This window comes from Ovis aries, chromosome 22 (genome assembly GCF_016772045.2).
Source record: "Ovis aries strain OAR_USU_Benz2616 breed Rambouillet chromosome 22, ARS-UI_Ramb_v3.0, whole genome shotgun sequence".
Lineage (NCBI taxonomy): Eukaryota > Metazoa > Chordata > Mammalia > Artiodactyla > Bovidae > Ovis > Ovis aries.
In genome coordinates, this window is record NC_056075.1 from 46997140 (window position 1) to 47012268 (window position 15129).

At 50.3% G+C, this 15129-nt stretch overlaps 1 protein-coding gene across 2 annotated transcripts in view; it reads right to left on the reverse strand.

The window, feature by feature from the left end:
• MKI67 (marker of proliferation Ki-67) overlaps positions 1-15129 on the reverse strand; it is a 29545-nt gene that overhangs the window by 2846 nt on the left and 11570 nt on the right. For both annotated transcript variants that reach the window (XM_042238739.2, XM_027960646.3), the window contains exons 8-13: positions 14162-14337; positions 12650-12971; positions 12441-12559; positions 12169-12340; positions 9506-9661; positions 952-7736 (exon numbers count right to left, since the gene is read on the reverse strand). In XM_042238739.2, coding sequence (XP_042094673.1) covers positions 952-7736; positions 9506-9661; positions 12169-12340; positions 12441-12559; positions 12650-12971; positions 14162-14337 — 7730 coding nt within the window. The remainder of the gene's footprint in view (positions 1-951; positions 7737-9505; positions 9662-12168; positions 12341-12440; positions 12560-12649; positions 12972-14161; positions 14338-15129) is intronic.

Below are 15129 nucleotides of genomic sequence, written 5' to 3' on the forward strand. Positions count from 1 at the left end.
TCAGCGTGATTTTAACAAGCATTAAAAGGGTATTCCAGGAAAACACCCCAGTATTCAGACAGCAAATGAATTCCTAATCCTTCAAGTCATTGCTAGAGCAGAACAGGAAAATTTCAATTTCTGGAATCCAATTTACAAACTTCTCTAACACTTATAGCTCCCCTACTGGCTTAGATGGTAAAGAATCTGCCTGCCATGCAGGGGACCTGGGTTCAATCCCTGGGTCGGGAAGATCCCCTGGAGAAGGGAATGGCAACCTGCTCCAGTATTCTGCCTGGAGAAATCCATGGACAGAGGAGCCTGGTGGACAGAGGAGCCCTACAGTCCATGGGGTCGCAAAAAGTTGGACACGACTAAGCAACAAACACTTTCACTAACAGCCCTGACAGTTATGGGTGTCCCAGGAAACACACACACCCTGGGCAAATTGTTCTAACTGTTTAAGTACTGATGTAGATACTACTTGTACTCAGCACTCTGGGTCTAGAACAAGGCAGGACCGAGTTGCCCACTTTTTCTCGGCACAAAGCTCCATATCTTTGAAAACGAACATAGGAAGATCCCCTGGAGGGTGAAACAGCAACCCAGTCCAGTGGGGTCCATGGGGTTGCAGAGTCGGACACGACTGAGGAACTAAACAGCTCTATAAATTCTAAGGCGATGCTTTCCAATGGGCTGCAGCTACTCACTGTGTTGACTGTGGACCCACACTTACATTGGGGTGACATACAGTTGACAGCAAATTTATGCCAGAATAGAGAGCATCTACCCATGTTGCCATGCTGTGCCAAGTCATTCAATCATGTTCGACTCTTTGCAACCCCATGGACTGCAGCCCGCCAGGCTCCTCTGTCCGTGGGATTCTCCAGGCAGGAAGACTAGAGTGGGGTCTTTAAGACTGTCGCCACCTGGGAAGCCCACCGGGCACAATCACATCACACCTCCCATCACCTTATTCGGAGCCTGTGTGACTTCTCCTTGCGGATCCATAGCTTTAGCTTTCAGGCCATCGTCAGGCAGGTTTCCCACAGGTTCAGTCGTTTGTGCCAAAGTCTGCAGGCTTCTCTTCTTCACTCCTGGGGGCTCGGGGGGCTCCCGTGTCTCCCTGGGGGCTGTCCTCTGCTTCTTCTGGAGTGGCCTCTCATCCTCGGGGTCCTGGGCAGCTGTCACAGGGCGCAGTCTCTTCCTGCCTGTGACTCTGCCGTCTTCTCCCTGCTCCCTCTCGGGGGACGGGGAAACGCAACTTTCACCTGGGTGTTCTGCAGGCTCTCTGCTGCCCACAGGGTCTTCTGTGAATCTTACTTTAGGGGCCCTGAGGACTCGCCGGGATGTTTCTACAGGTCTTCTGTCTGCTGCTTGCTTTGGGGCTCTCTTGATGGCAGTAGCATTGCTTTCCACTTCCTTGGCCTGATCGGGCTTTTGAAAGGGCTCCTGGGAACTGGCCGGGTCTTCCACGGTCTTCTCCTGAAATGCTTTTCGCCGACTCCTGACACCAATGAAGTTTTCTGCTGAGTCCAGGTTCCTCCTTGACATTTCCTTGGCCATCTTGACCTTGTTCTCATCGCCCACAGGTTCTGTGTGCATGGCTTCCCCTGGAGTCTGTGCAGGCCTGCTGAGCGCTGAGGGCTCATCTACAGCCACTTTTCCGGGTGGTGACCTGAGCTGTCTCTGTCTACCTGTTCTCCTGGTGACTGGTTCTGCTGGTGGAGACTGGCGGGGTGCTGGAGCCGTCATAACATCACTCACTGGTTCCTTGGCCCCATCTCGCTTTTGGAAGAGCTCTTTGGCACCAGCCAGATCTTCCAGGGGTTGGGTCTTTTCCTTCAGTGTTCTTAGCCGGCTCCTGACCCCATTTTCTGCTGGACTGAGTTTCTGCTTTGAATATTCTTTCAACACTCTGTTGTCTTTTTCATCACGTACAGGCTCGCTGTGTGTGGTTTCCCCTGGTGTCCCTGTGGGTTCTCTGAGCGCCGAGAGCCTTTCTATTTCTATGTCCACTTTCTCTGGTGACGCCTTAAGCCGCCTCTTTCTGCTTGTTGGTCTGGTGACGGGTTTTGCTGGTGGAGACTGGCGGGGCATTGGAACGGTTGTAACATCACCCTCTGGTTCTTTGACTAGATCTGGGTTTTGGAAGAGCTCTTTGACACTGGCTGGGTCTTCCAGGGGTTGGGTCTTTTCCCTCCGTGTTCTTAGCCTACTCCGGCCTCCAGTTACATTTTCTGCAGGATTGAGTTTCTGTCTTGGATTTTCCTTTAGCACTCCGCTGTCTTTTTCATCACATGCAGGCTGGCCCTGTGTGCTTTCCCCTGGTGTCGGTATGGGCTCTTCTTTGTTGACTTTCTCTGGTGATGACTTGGGCTGCCTCTTTCTGCTTGTTGGCCTGGTGACCGGTTCTGCTGGTGGGGATGGGCGGGGCCCTGGAGCTATTGTAACATCACTGTCTGCTTCTTTGGCCTGATCTGGCTTTTGGAAGAGCTCTTTGACACTGGCTGAGTCTTCCAGGGGTTGGGTCTTTTTCTTAAGTGTTCTTAGCCGACTCCTGATGCCTGTTACATTCTCTGCAGGACTCAGTTTCTGCCCTGAAGTTTCCTTCAACACCTTGGTGTCTTTTCCTTTGCCTACAGCCTCTGTGTGTGTGTCGCCTAGTGTCTGTGTGGGCCCTGTGGACGCTGAGGGCTCTTCCACGGCCACTTTTCCTGGTGGTGACCTGAGCTGTCTCTGTCTGGTCGTTCTCCTGATGACTGGTTGTGCTGGTGGAGACTGGCAGGACGCTGGAGTGATTTTTACATCACTCACTGGTTCCTTGGTCTGGTTGGGCTTTTGGAAAGGATCTTTGACTCTGGCTGGGTCTTCTGTGGGTTGGGCCTTTTCTTTAACGTTTCTTAGCCGACTCTTGACACCAGTTACATTTTCTGCTGAGGCCAGTTTCTGCCTTGAAGTTTTCTTACACACTTTGATGTCTTTTTCATCCTTTACAGCTTCTTTCTGCATGCGTGTGGCTTCCCCCGGAGTCTGGGAGGGCCTCCTAAGTGCTGGGGGCTCTTCTACACCCACTTTCTCTGGCGATGACCTGAGTTTCTTTCTACCTGTTCTCCTGGTAACTGGTTCTGCTGGTGATTTACAGGGTATGGCGGGGGGCGGGTCATCAATCATTATGAGTTGCTTTGTATTATCTGGGCTTTGGAAGAGCTCTTTGAAGCCACTCAGGTCTTCCAGGGGCTGGGCTTTCTCCTTAGGTATCCTGGGCTGCCCCTTGCGTGCAGTTACATTTTCTGCAGAGTCCAGTTTCTCTTCTGGAGCTTCCTGAGACACTGCAGTGCCTCTGTCACCAGCTTCTGGTTCTCTGGGTGAGTGTGTGGTTTCCCCCAGTGTTTGCTGAGGCTTCCTGAGAGCTGAGCAGTCTTCCTGCCTGTCCACTGTCTTGGAAGGTGTCCTGAGATGCCCCCTTCTACCTGGTGTTATGGTGACTGGTTCTGGTTGTGGAGACTGGCAGAGCATTTTAGGGATACTGTTATCAGTCATAGGTTCCTTGGATTGACATGGGGTTTGGAAGAGCTCTTTAAAGCCAGCCAGGTCTTCCAGGGGCTGGGCCTTTTCCCTAAGTGATGCTCTTGACCGCCTCTTGCTTCCAGTTAAACTTTCTGCTGAGTCCAGTTTCTGCCTTGGAGTTTTCTTAAATGGTTTTTCTTCACCATCACCTGCTGGTTCTCCTTCTGAGTGCCTGGGTCCCCCTGGAGTCTGTGCAGACCTCCTGAGTGCTGAGAGCTCCTCCTTTACATCCACTTTCTGGGGAGGTGACTTGAGTTGTCTCTTCTCACTTGTTGGCGTGTTGAATGGTTCTGCTGGTGGAGATTTACAGGGCATTGTGGTGAGTTTGCCATCAGTCATTGCTCCATTTGCACGATCTGGGGTTTGGAAGAGCTCTTTCAAGCCATCCACGTCTTCCAAGAATTGGGCCTTTTCCTGGGGTGTCCTTGGACACCTCTTGCTTGCAGTTAAATTTTCTGCAGGGTCTGGTTTCTCTTCTGGAGTTTCCCAAGATGCTGCCGTGCTTCTGTCACCACCCTCTGGTTCTTTGGGTGAGTGTGTGGTCATCCCTGGTGTATGTGTAGGCTTCCTGAGAGCTAAGCAGTCTTCTTGCATGTCCACTTTTTGGGAAGGTGTCCTGAGACTTCCCCTTCTACCTGGTGTTATGTTGACTGGTTCCAGTGGTGGAGACTGACAGAGCATCATAGGGGTTTTGAGAACAGCCCTTGGCTCCTTGGTATGATCTGGGGTCTGGAAGAGCTCTCTGAAGCCAGTCAGGTCTTCTAGAGACTGGACCTTTTCCTTGGGTGTTCTTAGCTGCCTCTTAATTCCAGTCACATTTTCTGCAGGGTCCAGTTTCTGCCTTGGTGTTCCTGTGAATGCTTTGATGTCTTCAAAGTCACCTGCTGCTTCTCCTGAGTGCCTGGTTCCCCCTGAAGTCCGTACAGACCTCCTGAGCACTGAGAGCTCCTCCTCTATGCCCACTTCCCGGGGAGGTGACTTGAGTCGTCTCTTCTTACTGGTCGGCGTGTTGACTGTTTCTGCTGGTGATTTATAGGGTGTTTTGGTGGTTTTGGCATCTGTCATTTGTTCCCTGGCTTGATCTGGGGTTTGGAAGAGCTCCTTGAAGCCGGTCAAGTCTTCCAGGGGCTGGGCCTTCCCCTTGGGTGTCCTTGGTCGCCTCTTGGCAGAAGGTACCTTTCCTGCAAGGTCTAGCATCTCTTCTGGAGCTTCCTGAGACACTGCAATGCCTCTGTCACCACCCTCTGCTTCTCTGGGTGACAGTGTGGTTTTTCCTGGTGTTTGTTGAGGTTTCCTGAGAGCTGAGAGGTCCTCCTGCACATTCACTTTCTGGGAAGGTGTCCTGAGACGTCCCCTTCTACTTGGTGTGTTGACTGGCTCTGATTGTGGAGATTTACAGGGTGTTTTGGTGGTTTTGTCATCAGTCATTGGTTCCTTGGCTTGATGTGGGGTTTGGAAGAGTTCTTTGAAGCCAGCCAGGTCTTCCAGAGGTGGGGCCTTTCCCTTGGGTGTCCTTGGCCTCCTCTTACTTCCAGCAGAATTCTCTGCAGGGCCCAGTTTCTGCTTTGGTGTTTCCTTAAACAATTCAGTGATTTTATCTTCATCTCCTGGTTCTCTGCACCATGTATGCATGGTTTGCCCTGACGCTGGTATGGGTCTTCTGAACACTGACAGTTCTTTCTCTATGTCCACCTTCCCAAGAAGTGTCCTGAGCTGTCTCTGTCTATTGGTTGGTGTGACAATTAACTCTGGTTGGGAAGATGTGCAGAGCATTTGGGGTGTTTTGAGAACAGCCCTTTGCTCCTTGGTGTGATCTGGGGTCTGGAAGAGCTCTCTGAAGCCAGTCAGGTCTTCTAGAGACTGGACCTTTTCCTTGGGTGTTCTTAGCTGCCTCTTAATTCCAGTCACATTTTCTGCAGGGTCCAGTTTCTGCCTTGGTGTTTCCATGAACGCTTTGATGTCTTCACCATCACCTGCTGCTTCTCCTGAGTGCCTGGTTCTCCCTGGAGTCTGTGCAGGCCTCCTGAGCACTGAGAGCTCCTCCTCTATGCCCACTTCCCGGGGAGGTGACTTGAGTCGTCTCTTCTTACTTGTTGGTGTGTTGACTGGTTCTGCTGGTGGAGATTTACAGGGTATTGTGGTGGGTTTTTCATCTGCCATTGTTTCCTTGGCCTGATGTGGAGTTTGGAAGAGCTCCTTAAAGCCAGCCAGGTCTTCCAGTAGTGGGGTCTTTCCCTTGGGTGTCCTTGACCTCCTCTTGGTTGCAGGTACATTTTCTGCAAGGTCTAGCATCTCTTCTGGAGCTTCCCGAGACACTGCGATTCTTCTGTCACCAGCCTCTGGTTCTCTGGGTGATTGTGTGGTTTCCCCTGGTGTTTGCTGAGGTTTCCTCAGAGCTGAGAGGTCTTCTTGCATGTCCATTTTCTGGGAAGGTGTTCTGAGACGTCCCCTTCTAGTTGGTGTTATGTTAACTGGTTTCAGTTGTGGCGACTGGCCGAGCATTCTGGGGGTTTTGACAATAGCCTTTGGCAGCTTGGTGTGGGTTGGGGTTTGGAAGAGCTCTCTGAAGCCAGTCAGGTCTTCGAGAGATTGGACATCTTCTTTAGGTGTCCTTGACTGCCTCTTAATTCCAGTCACATAATCTGCAGGGTCCAGTTTCTGCCTTGGCATTTCCTTGGATACTTTGATGTCTTCATCACCATCTGCTGGTTCTCTATCTGAGTGCCCAGTTCCCTTTGGTGTTTGTTGAGGTTTCCTGAGAGATGAGAGCTCCTCCTCTACGTCCACTTTCTGGGAAGGTGTCCTGAGACGTCCCCTTCTACTTGGTGTGTTGACTGTTTCTGCTGGTGATTTATAGGGTGTTTTGGTGGTTTTGGCATCTGTCATTTGTTCCCTGGCTTGATCTGGGGTTTGGAAGAGCTCCTTGAAGCCGGTCAGGTCTTCCAGGGGCTGGGCCTTCCCCTTGGGTGTCCTTGGTCGCCTCTTGGCAGAAGGTACCTTTCCTGCAAGGTCTAGCATCTCTTCTGGAGCTTCCTGAGACACTGCAATGCTTCTGTCACTACCCTCTGCTTCTCTGGGTGACAGTGTGGTTTTTCCTGGTGTTTGTTGAGGTTTCCTGAGAGCTGAGAGGTCCTCCTGCACATTCACTTTCTGGGAAGGTGTCCTGAGATGTCCCCTTCTACTTGGTGTGTTGACTGGCTCTGATTGTGGAGATTTACAGGGTGTTTTGGTGGTTTTGTCATCAGTCATTGGTTCCTTGGCTTGATGTGGGGTTTGGAAGAGTTCTTTGAAGCCAGCCAGGTCTTCCAGAGGTGGGGCCTTTCCCTTGGGTGTCCTTGGCCTCCTCTTACTTCCAGCAGAATTCTCTGCAGGGCCCAGTTTCTGCTTGGGAGTTTCCTTAAACAATTGGATGCTTTTAGCATCTCTTGGTTCTCTTTGAGTGGGCGTGGCTTTTCCCGGTGTTTCGGAGAGCTTCCTAAGGTCCGAGAAACCTCCGACATCCACTTTCTGGGAAGGTGTCTTGAGCTGTGTGCTCATCCTGGTGGGTGTGCTGACTGCTCCTGGCTCGGGAGACTTACAGCTCATCTTTGTGGCTTTGTTCTCTGCGTCTGTCACTTCCTTGGCATGAACTGGGGTCTGTAGGAGACTCAGGATGTCCAGCTGCTTCTCTTCCGGCTCTGTGTCCTGTGATCTCTGGAGGGTGGTCAGGTCTGCCGCTGGTTCACACTTCAGCTCCGAGGCTCTTCTTGATCTCCTCACAGCTATCGTCTTTTCAGAATTTTCTTTCGATTCAATGTTTTGCTTACATTGTTCGAAAGACTTTTCACTTTCCTTTGTGTCTCTCTCCAGCTTCGGCTCTGGTTGTGGTGTTTTCCTCAGACGTCTTCCCAAGATGTCCTTGACGGTGTTGGGTTTTGCGTCTTGGTTCTCTGGCCCTGTACCCGGCGTCTGCACACTGCTGAGCTCCACAGACCTTCTAGACCTGTTTGCACTTGATGTTGCCTTTGGAGTCGCTGCCGTGGACACTGGAGTTTTCATCTCAGCAGCTGTGGTTTTATTCGCGCTCCTCGGTGTTTTCACGGGATCTTCGCTCATTTTAATACTGGGACGTCTCAAGGCAGGGCTTGCAGAACTTTTATCAGATGGCCCTTTCGCTGTATCCTGAGTCCTAGGAAACACATTCTCGCCTATAAAATATTAAAATACACATGATAAACAGATTCTGTTCACTGTGTTGTGCCAATTTGCTATCTGATTCTCATAAAATATTACTTAAAAGCTAGTTTTGGCTGCCATCTACCCTCCAGGATATGAGGCTGTCTCTATCAGACAGAGATAAATCTGTCTGATATGAACCACACCCATGTATGAATAATGCTGCTGCTGCTAAGTCACTTCAGTCGTGTCCGACTCTTAGCAACCCCATGGACTGCAGCCTACCAGGCTTCTCCATCCATGGGATTTTCCAGGCAATAGTACTGGAGTAGGGTGCCATTGCCTTCTCCGATGAATAATGTTATGGGTGCTGTAAAGTGAGGTCATCATAGGTGGTGGTAAGGAGCTACAGGAATTAGGTAAAAGAAAAATAATTCCTTAGCAGGGGTTCCCTGGGACTTCCCTGATGGTCCAGTGGTTAAACTTTCACCTTCCAATGCAAGAGGTATGGGTTGGATCCCTGGTCGGGGAGTGAAAATCCCACATGCCTCTTGGCTAAAAAAAACGAAAATATAATACAGAAGCAGTATTGTAATGAATTCAATAGACTTGAAAAATAGTCCACATTAAGAAAAAAAAAAATCTTAAAAAAGAAAGAAGGGTCCTCTGAAGGCTGCCACCAAGGTCTCAGTGACACAGACATTTTTCATCAAACCAGAGAAACAGCTGTTGAATCTGCTGGACCACCAGTGCAATAATGGGGATTATACTTCACATGCTTAGGGTCTGTGTTACACAGGAAACATGTATTTTTCAGCAACAGGAAGCACCTCAAGCGTAGCATGTTATTCTCGCTACGAAAGGCACATGGTGATCAGTGTGAATGGCAGAGAAGATAGACACTGTGTGTCCATCTCATACTCATCCTGCAGCAGGCGTCCACCCCAGAGAAGCCTCAGTACCTGCGTGGTGCACACCTGCTGTTTTTCTCTTTGCTGACAGCACTTTCACATCTGAGTAATTTACATACAAGTATGATGAGAGCGTCCCTTCTAGCTAAGTTGGTAAACAATCTGCCTGCAATGCAGGATACACAGGTTCGATCCCCGGGTCAGGAAGATTCTCTGGAGAAGGAAATGGCAACCCACTCCAGTATTCTTGCCTGGAGAATCCCATGGACAGAGGAGCCTGGCAGGCTACAGTCCATGGGGTTGCAAGAGTTGGACACAACTTAGCAACTAAACCACCACCATGATGAGAGAGGGCTTCCCAGGTGGTGCTAGTGGTAAAGAACCCACCTGTCAATGCAAGAGACTTAAAAGACACAGGTTTGATCTCTGGGTAGGGAAGATCCCCTGGAGGAAGGCATAGCAACCCATTCCAGTATTCTTGCCTGGAGAATCCCATGGCCAGAGGAGTCTGGTGGGCTAAATACTGTCCCTGGGGTCACAAAGAGTCAGACCCAACAAGCAACCTAGCACACACACACACACGATGAGAGATGATTACACTTGGCTGCTTGTCAACCTCTTCACTTAGGCAAGATGAAGAAGGCCACGTGCACACAGGGAGCTTATGGTTAGTAAATGGGTTTGCCTTTTTATGCAAGTCTCTGAAAGCCAGTGCTGGTTCCACTGCTGATAGAAACTCCCCCTGTAAACAATGGGACAAAGAAGCTGGACAGCATAGTTTGTCAGGAGTATCTGTTGTGGAGAGATAATACCATAGCAGTTGTAACAAAAGACTGTCTACAGTTCTGACTGAAAAGATCAAAGTGCTGGGGTAAAAAAAGGAAACCAACCAAAATTTTCCAAAGTGCACAGCAGAGGTTTCTCTCCTGAAAGAGGTCCTGGAAGCTCTTCTCCAAGCAAATCCTCTGAATTCGGAAAAGTCGAGGGACACATGCTCATCCTTTGCGGCTTCTCTTTCCCTGGTGTCTTGAACATTTCAGGCAGCCCTGTTACACAACAGTGGAAAAGCAGTTAGTAGACTGTCCATACCTGCAAACAAGCATGCCTGTCCCCAAGCACAAAAGAGGGGATGGCAGAAGGTAAATAACAGATCACCCCCTAGAATTCCTGGGATACAGAGTCTTAGGAAAGGGTGTTGCTGGTTGTGAACCCATTTTTAGAAGTGGGCACTGGGGAGTTAGATCATTTATACATCTCCTCTGCCCTTCTTCTTGGAAAGAAGATCTAATGAAGGAGGTGTGAGCGCTGTGGAGAGGGCAGAGATTGCCCTGTGGGGTCTCCCTACCATGCCTGCCGAAACCTAGGGCCCTCAAGCTCCTTGAAATGTACAAACAAAATGTCTCCAGATTTTAAAAGTGATATAGGACTGCCCATTTTTAGTACTCTCAAGTAATAATATCACCTTCTTTTCATTTTAACACCAAAAGGCAATACTAACGAAACCTCAAGCTGGGAAAAAAAATACAGTTCTCCAAAGGGAAGATTTAAGTTTCTCAAACATTCATTATCCCCCATTCTCCTTACTGTTCTCATTCTGACAACAATGGATCAAAAAGATGCTCTCAGGCTGGCAGCGTCTGCAAAGTATGTTTGGGAGCCTGTTCTGAAGGTGCCCAAGCCAGCCAAGCCCCTTAAAACCTCATCCATCCACTACTGCTCAGGCGTCACTGAAAATATCCAGGATATTTAGGCTTCATCATGTGCTAATGTTTTGTCATAAAGTACTAACGCTGAGGGCGACCATTGTTGCACGTCTACAGAATGTTTTGAAGGAAGGCTGAGAACATCCACACTCCACATGCTAAGTATTTAAACTTCACTTCATCTTCGTCTTCATTGTTTCACAACATATACCTTAATACACTCTCAGTGTGCGCAGTTTACAGGGATACACAGATATACATGGAGCTCCATGTTGGGTGGTATAAGCTCCATTGTTTTTTTAATTTTTATTTATTTATGTTTGGCTGTGCTGGGGGGTCTTCACTGCTGAGTGGGCTTTTCTCTGGTTGTGCCAACTGGGGGCTGCTCTTGAGTTACGGTCCAGACTTCTCAGGGCGGTGGCTTCTCTTGCTGCAGAACACGGGCTCTGGAGCGCAGGCTCAGGATTTGAGGCGCATGCACTTCGTTACTCTGCAGCACGTGGGATCTTCCCAGACCAGGGCTCGAACCAGTCTCCTGCATTAGCAGGCGGATGCTTATCCACTGAGCCACCAGGGAATCCCGAGCTCCAAGTTTTTTTCCCCTCAGGGAGCATCCTGTCAGAATGCTGGTTACCACTGTTCTACATTTTTGTAGTTTGCTTTTAAAAAGCTAAGGGTGTTGCTCCAGATGTGACTTTAATTAGAGGGCATCTTGCATTGTTATGTAAGTTGTACAGTAATTTTCCCATCTGAAAATCTGCCAGGAGACAAAAACGGGATGCCACCTAATGGATGCAAGTGGCACCTCCCACCAGAAGTGGGAGCTCAGAATGAAAGCCACTGGGCAAGCCATGCACCAGTAGCATAAAATCTCAAAGCCAGGGCCCTGCCGTGGCCCTAACCTGGTCCAAGCGTAAGCAGGTCACATCACACTTTAAAAATAGCAACACTGGCTCAACTACAACAGGTTTAAAGAAGCCCTTCCACAGGCCTTTGTTCCATAAAACAAGCAGAGGAAGTCTTCAAGAAGCAAAATATCACTTAAATCAAATACCCCAACTCCGGGGAAACCTATTGGTAGAGATGCAAAGAAAGGGCAATTACACGAGCAAGCCTGCTTTCCTCACCAACCACACAGTGGCTGCCAGTTTTCCTGTACCTGTGATGCTCTCCCAGCCAACAACGTGCATTCACTTAGGTGACCACCAAGGATCTACCTAAGGGCACACAGAGCTGTATTCCATACCCTGTAGTAACTCATAATGGAAGAGAATTTTAAAAAGAATATAGCCGTCACCTGGTGGTCCAGCGGTTAAGGATTCGCCTTCCAACGTAGCGGACATGGGTTTGATCCCTGGTCAAGGAACTAAGATCCCATATGTCAGAGGGGCAACTAAGCCTGCTTGTCTCAACTACTGAGCCTGCGTCACCACGACTAGAGAGAAGCCTGAGTGCCACAAAGAACTGACACAGCCAAATGAGTAAAACAGCTAAAGAAATATTTTTTAAAAAATAATTATATACATATATATTTGAATCTCTGTGCTATACACTTAAAACTAACACAACACTGCAAACCAACTACTCTTCAATCCAAAGGGAAGACATTTCCCGTCTGCTTCCTGCAGGACGTGTGACCCCAAATCGTTGAGGACCGGTCCTTGCACTCCAATCCAGCTCCCTCTTCCTTGAACACCATGTCGCACCCCGTCCCCACCCCCGAGTTGTCTGGATTATTTATCTTCCTGTCCCAGGCACAGCAGATAAACAAATGAGACGCCCACCCAGGTGGGACCCCCACAGGAGGAGGACAGGGCTCTGGTTTATAAGAGCCAGGGGTATGCTTTTACCTGAAAGATCTTCACTGAAGTCCCTTGGTTTGCTGACCACGAAGTTGTTTATCACCCTGTAGGGCCGAGCCGGCGCAGTCACTTTCTCGAGCTGAGCTTTCCCTATGATGATGGTGCAGGGAGAGTTCGCGTGGCCGGTGCTGAACTGACTGTGAACAGGGCCAGGCGGCTTCTGGAAAATGATTGGGAGATCAACAACACATCAAAGCCTGAAAGCCACCCTTTGCGTCCCCCCGACACGTCAAGAGCACACGCCACGTTGGAACACGCACCTTCGGAGTGTTGGCTCTTCTCTGCCGTTTGCCCGGCTGCTTGGGGAGGCCACGTTTCACAGCTTTATTCTGGGCCTGCTTGGCACCGAGTTTCACTACATCTGCCCATGATCTTGCCACTGTCACAGGAAAGAGATGCGGAGACGTTCCCAAATCGGCACCCACGGAAAAGTCCACCTTGAACCCATCTGCAGACACCACGCACTCACCGATCAAATTGGCCTCCGAGGCACCACTCCTTCTCCTGGAGAAAATCGTCTGGAGGATCCCGTGCTGGCTCCGCTCCAGGGACGCTCTCTGGGGAGGGAGGCTGCCGCTCCGTCTCCCTCCTTTCCTGGGGACATCTGTCTGATGCGGGGACCTGCCGACCCCCGACACGCAAGATGCCTTGGACAGCCTGCGGCATTGGTCAGGAGCGGCTGCAGAAGCGTGGATGGCGTTAGCAGCCGGAGAGCTCATGAAGGCATCCGGTGAGGTCACTTCCAGACGGACTTCTGAAGAATCTTCTTTCCCTGATGGCTGGGGCTGCTCCTGGCAATTGGAATGTGTGTAGGAAACCTTACCCCAAATATAACATCTGTGTAATGAATGCGAAAACCCTACCCACTCAACAATTTTAGTTGTGTAAATCTCAAAGCACTGACTGCTCCGACTAGTGTCTGTCAAGCGTACAGTGGAGATAGGAGTCTGTGTCTCTCACTTAAAAAGAAGGGGGAAAAGTAAGCACTGAATAAGTCTTAACTGAGGCATTTCCAGTGGAAAGGTGGAAGGAACTTCCTGATGAGTGGGGCTCTGATCTATATCCAAGGAAACACCCTCCGTGGGAGTCTAACCACCTCGGGTCAGCGTGGGTTCCAAACCCACCGGAAGGGTGGGTTCAGCCCATTTCCGGGGCTCATACAAAAGAGGTGGGAAGGAGACATACCTCATGCTCCTATAGCAACAGGAAAAGAAAATTAACTGAAATGAAAAGAAATTACAGACTACCCAGGCCCTCTGGAGAAGTGGAGCTGGGGGCTGGGGGGCACACCTCTCTAGAGATATACAAGATCACACCCCTAAAGGGTCAGTGATGAAGAATTCTGAAGAGCTGATGGTCAAAACCATGGTGTGCCTGCCATCCAAGCTCTGTCTTTCACCTAGTCGTTCTAAAAGGGAAAGAACACAATCTTACAGCTCTGTCTTTCCAAATGGTATTTAACTATAACCCGAGCGTGACCACTTGGCCCAGAAGTGTGGTCAGCAGGCTGCCTCTGCAGAGAAGGGAGGTCCTGAGGACCCACCTGTGCTCAGCCACCCTTGGGTTGTGGTTCAGAACTCAGGGGTCCATTTGCCAACACCTCTGGGAATGCGTTCTCACAGAGACATTGATGCTTTTTACTTTATTTGAAAGAAGGTCTTCACTGTTATTCTACTAGTGTGAGTTTTGGAAAGAGTAAAAAAAAAAGTGTTCGTCACTTCAGTTGTGTCCAACTCTTTGCAACATCATGGACTGTAACCCACCAGGCTCCTCTGTCCGTGGGATTTCCCAGACAAGAATGGTGGAGTGGGTTACCAGTTCCTTCTCTAGGGGATCTTCCTGACCCAGGGATCGAATCCAGGTCTCCTGCACTGCAGGCGGATCCTTTATGCTGAACCACCAGGGAAGCCCCTGGAAAGAGTGTGGACCCAGGATGTGTGCCATCATCAGACCCCAGGGGGAGGGCCGCGGGGAACCTCACCTTGATGATTTTCTTCAGGACGGTGGGCGTGTGGGCGGCCAGTGACCGTCTTTGCTTTGGCGTCTCTCCTCTTTTGAGAGGTGTGTTGGGAGGTAAGTTTTCATCGAATAATTCGGGTCTCAGGCAACCCCCAAAGGAGACCCGCCTCCTCTTCGCAGCCACGCCCTCCATCTTATCTGGAGGAATGGGCACAGGTGTCAGAGTGCAAAGCAAACCGCGCCCCGAGTGCGACCCGCTTCCACTAACCATTAAAGACAAACCTACCTCAAGTTCACCGAGGCCTGGCACCTCCCCACCTTCATACTCTCCTGATGCTGATGAAGCTAATGAAAGATCCAGGACAAACCACAAAATGCCAAGGCCCAACGCGATAATGTAAGGACTCTGTTTACACGGTGACAAGTCCTGTGCGGACAGAGCCTAAGAAGGGCGTGGCTGATCAGTGGTCCCCACTGTGGACCAGAGGGATGCCAGCAGTGAGCTCCCTGATCAGTGGTCCCCACTGTGGACCAGGGGGATGCCAGCGATGAGCTCCAGCAGTGGACTGAGTAGGCTTTCCCAAGGGACTCACTCAGGCCTCACCCAGACCTGCCTGTGAGTGGAACCAGGGGCTGGAAGCTTTTCCCAGAGATCTGGACAGGCAGGCCCAACTACACACCTTTGTGAACTGCTCATCAACACAAACCCTTGTCTAAGCGACATGCCCCATTTGCGACACTCATGGGGAACACCATGAAGTCATGCACGTGAGTCTGATTTCAGAACCACACACCCCACCCCATAGGCTCTCTGCAGATGCAGAGCCGACAGCCGGGCACAGCCTGAGCACCCAGGTGGTCCCCGTGAGGACTGTGAGCTGGGCACAGCCGCTGAGCACCCGGGGGTCCCCGTGAGGACTGTGAGCTGGTCACAGCCTCTGAGCACCCAGGGGTACCCCCTGAGGACTGTGAGCCGGGCACAGCCTCTGA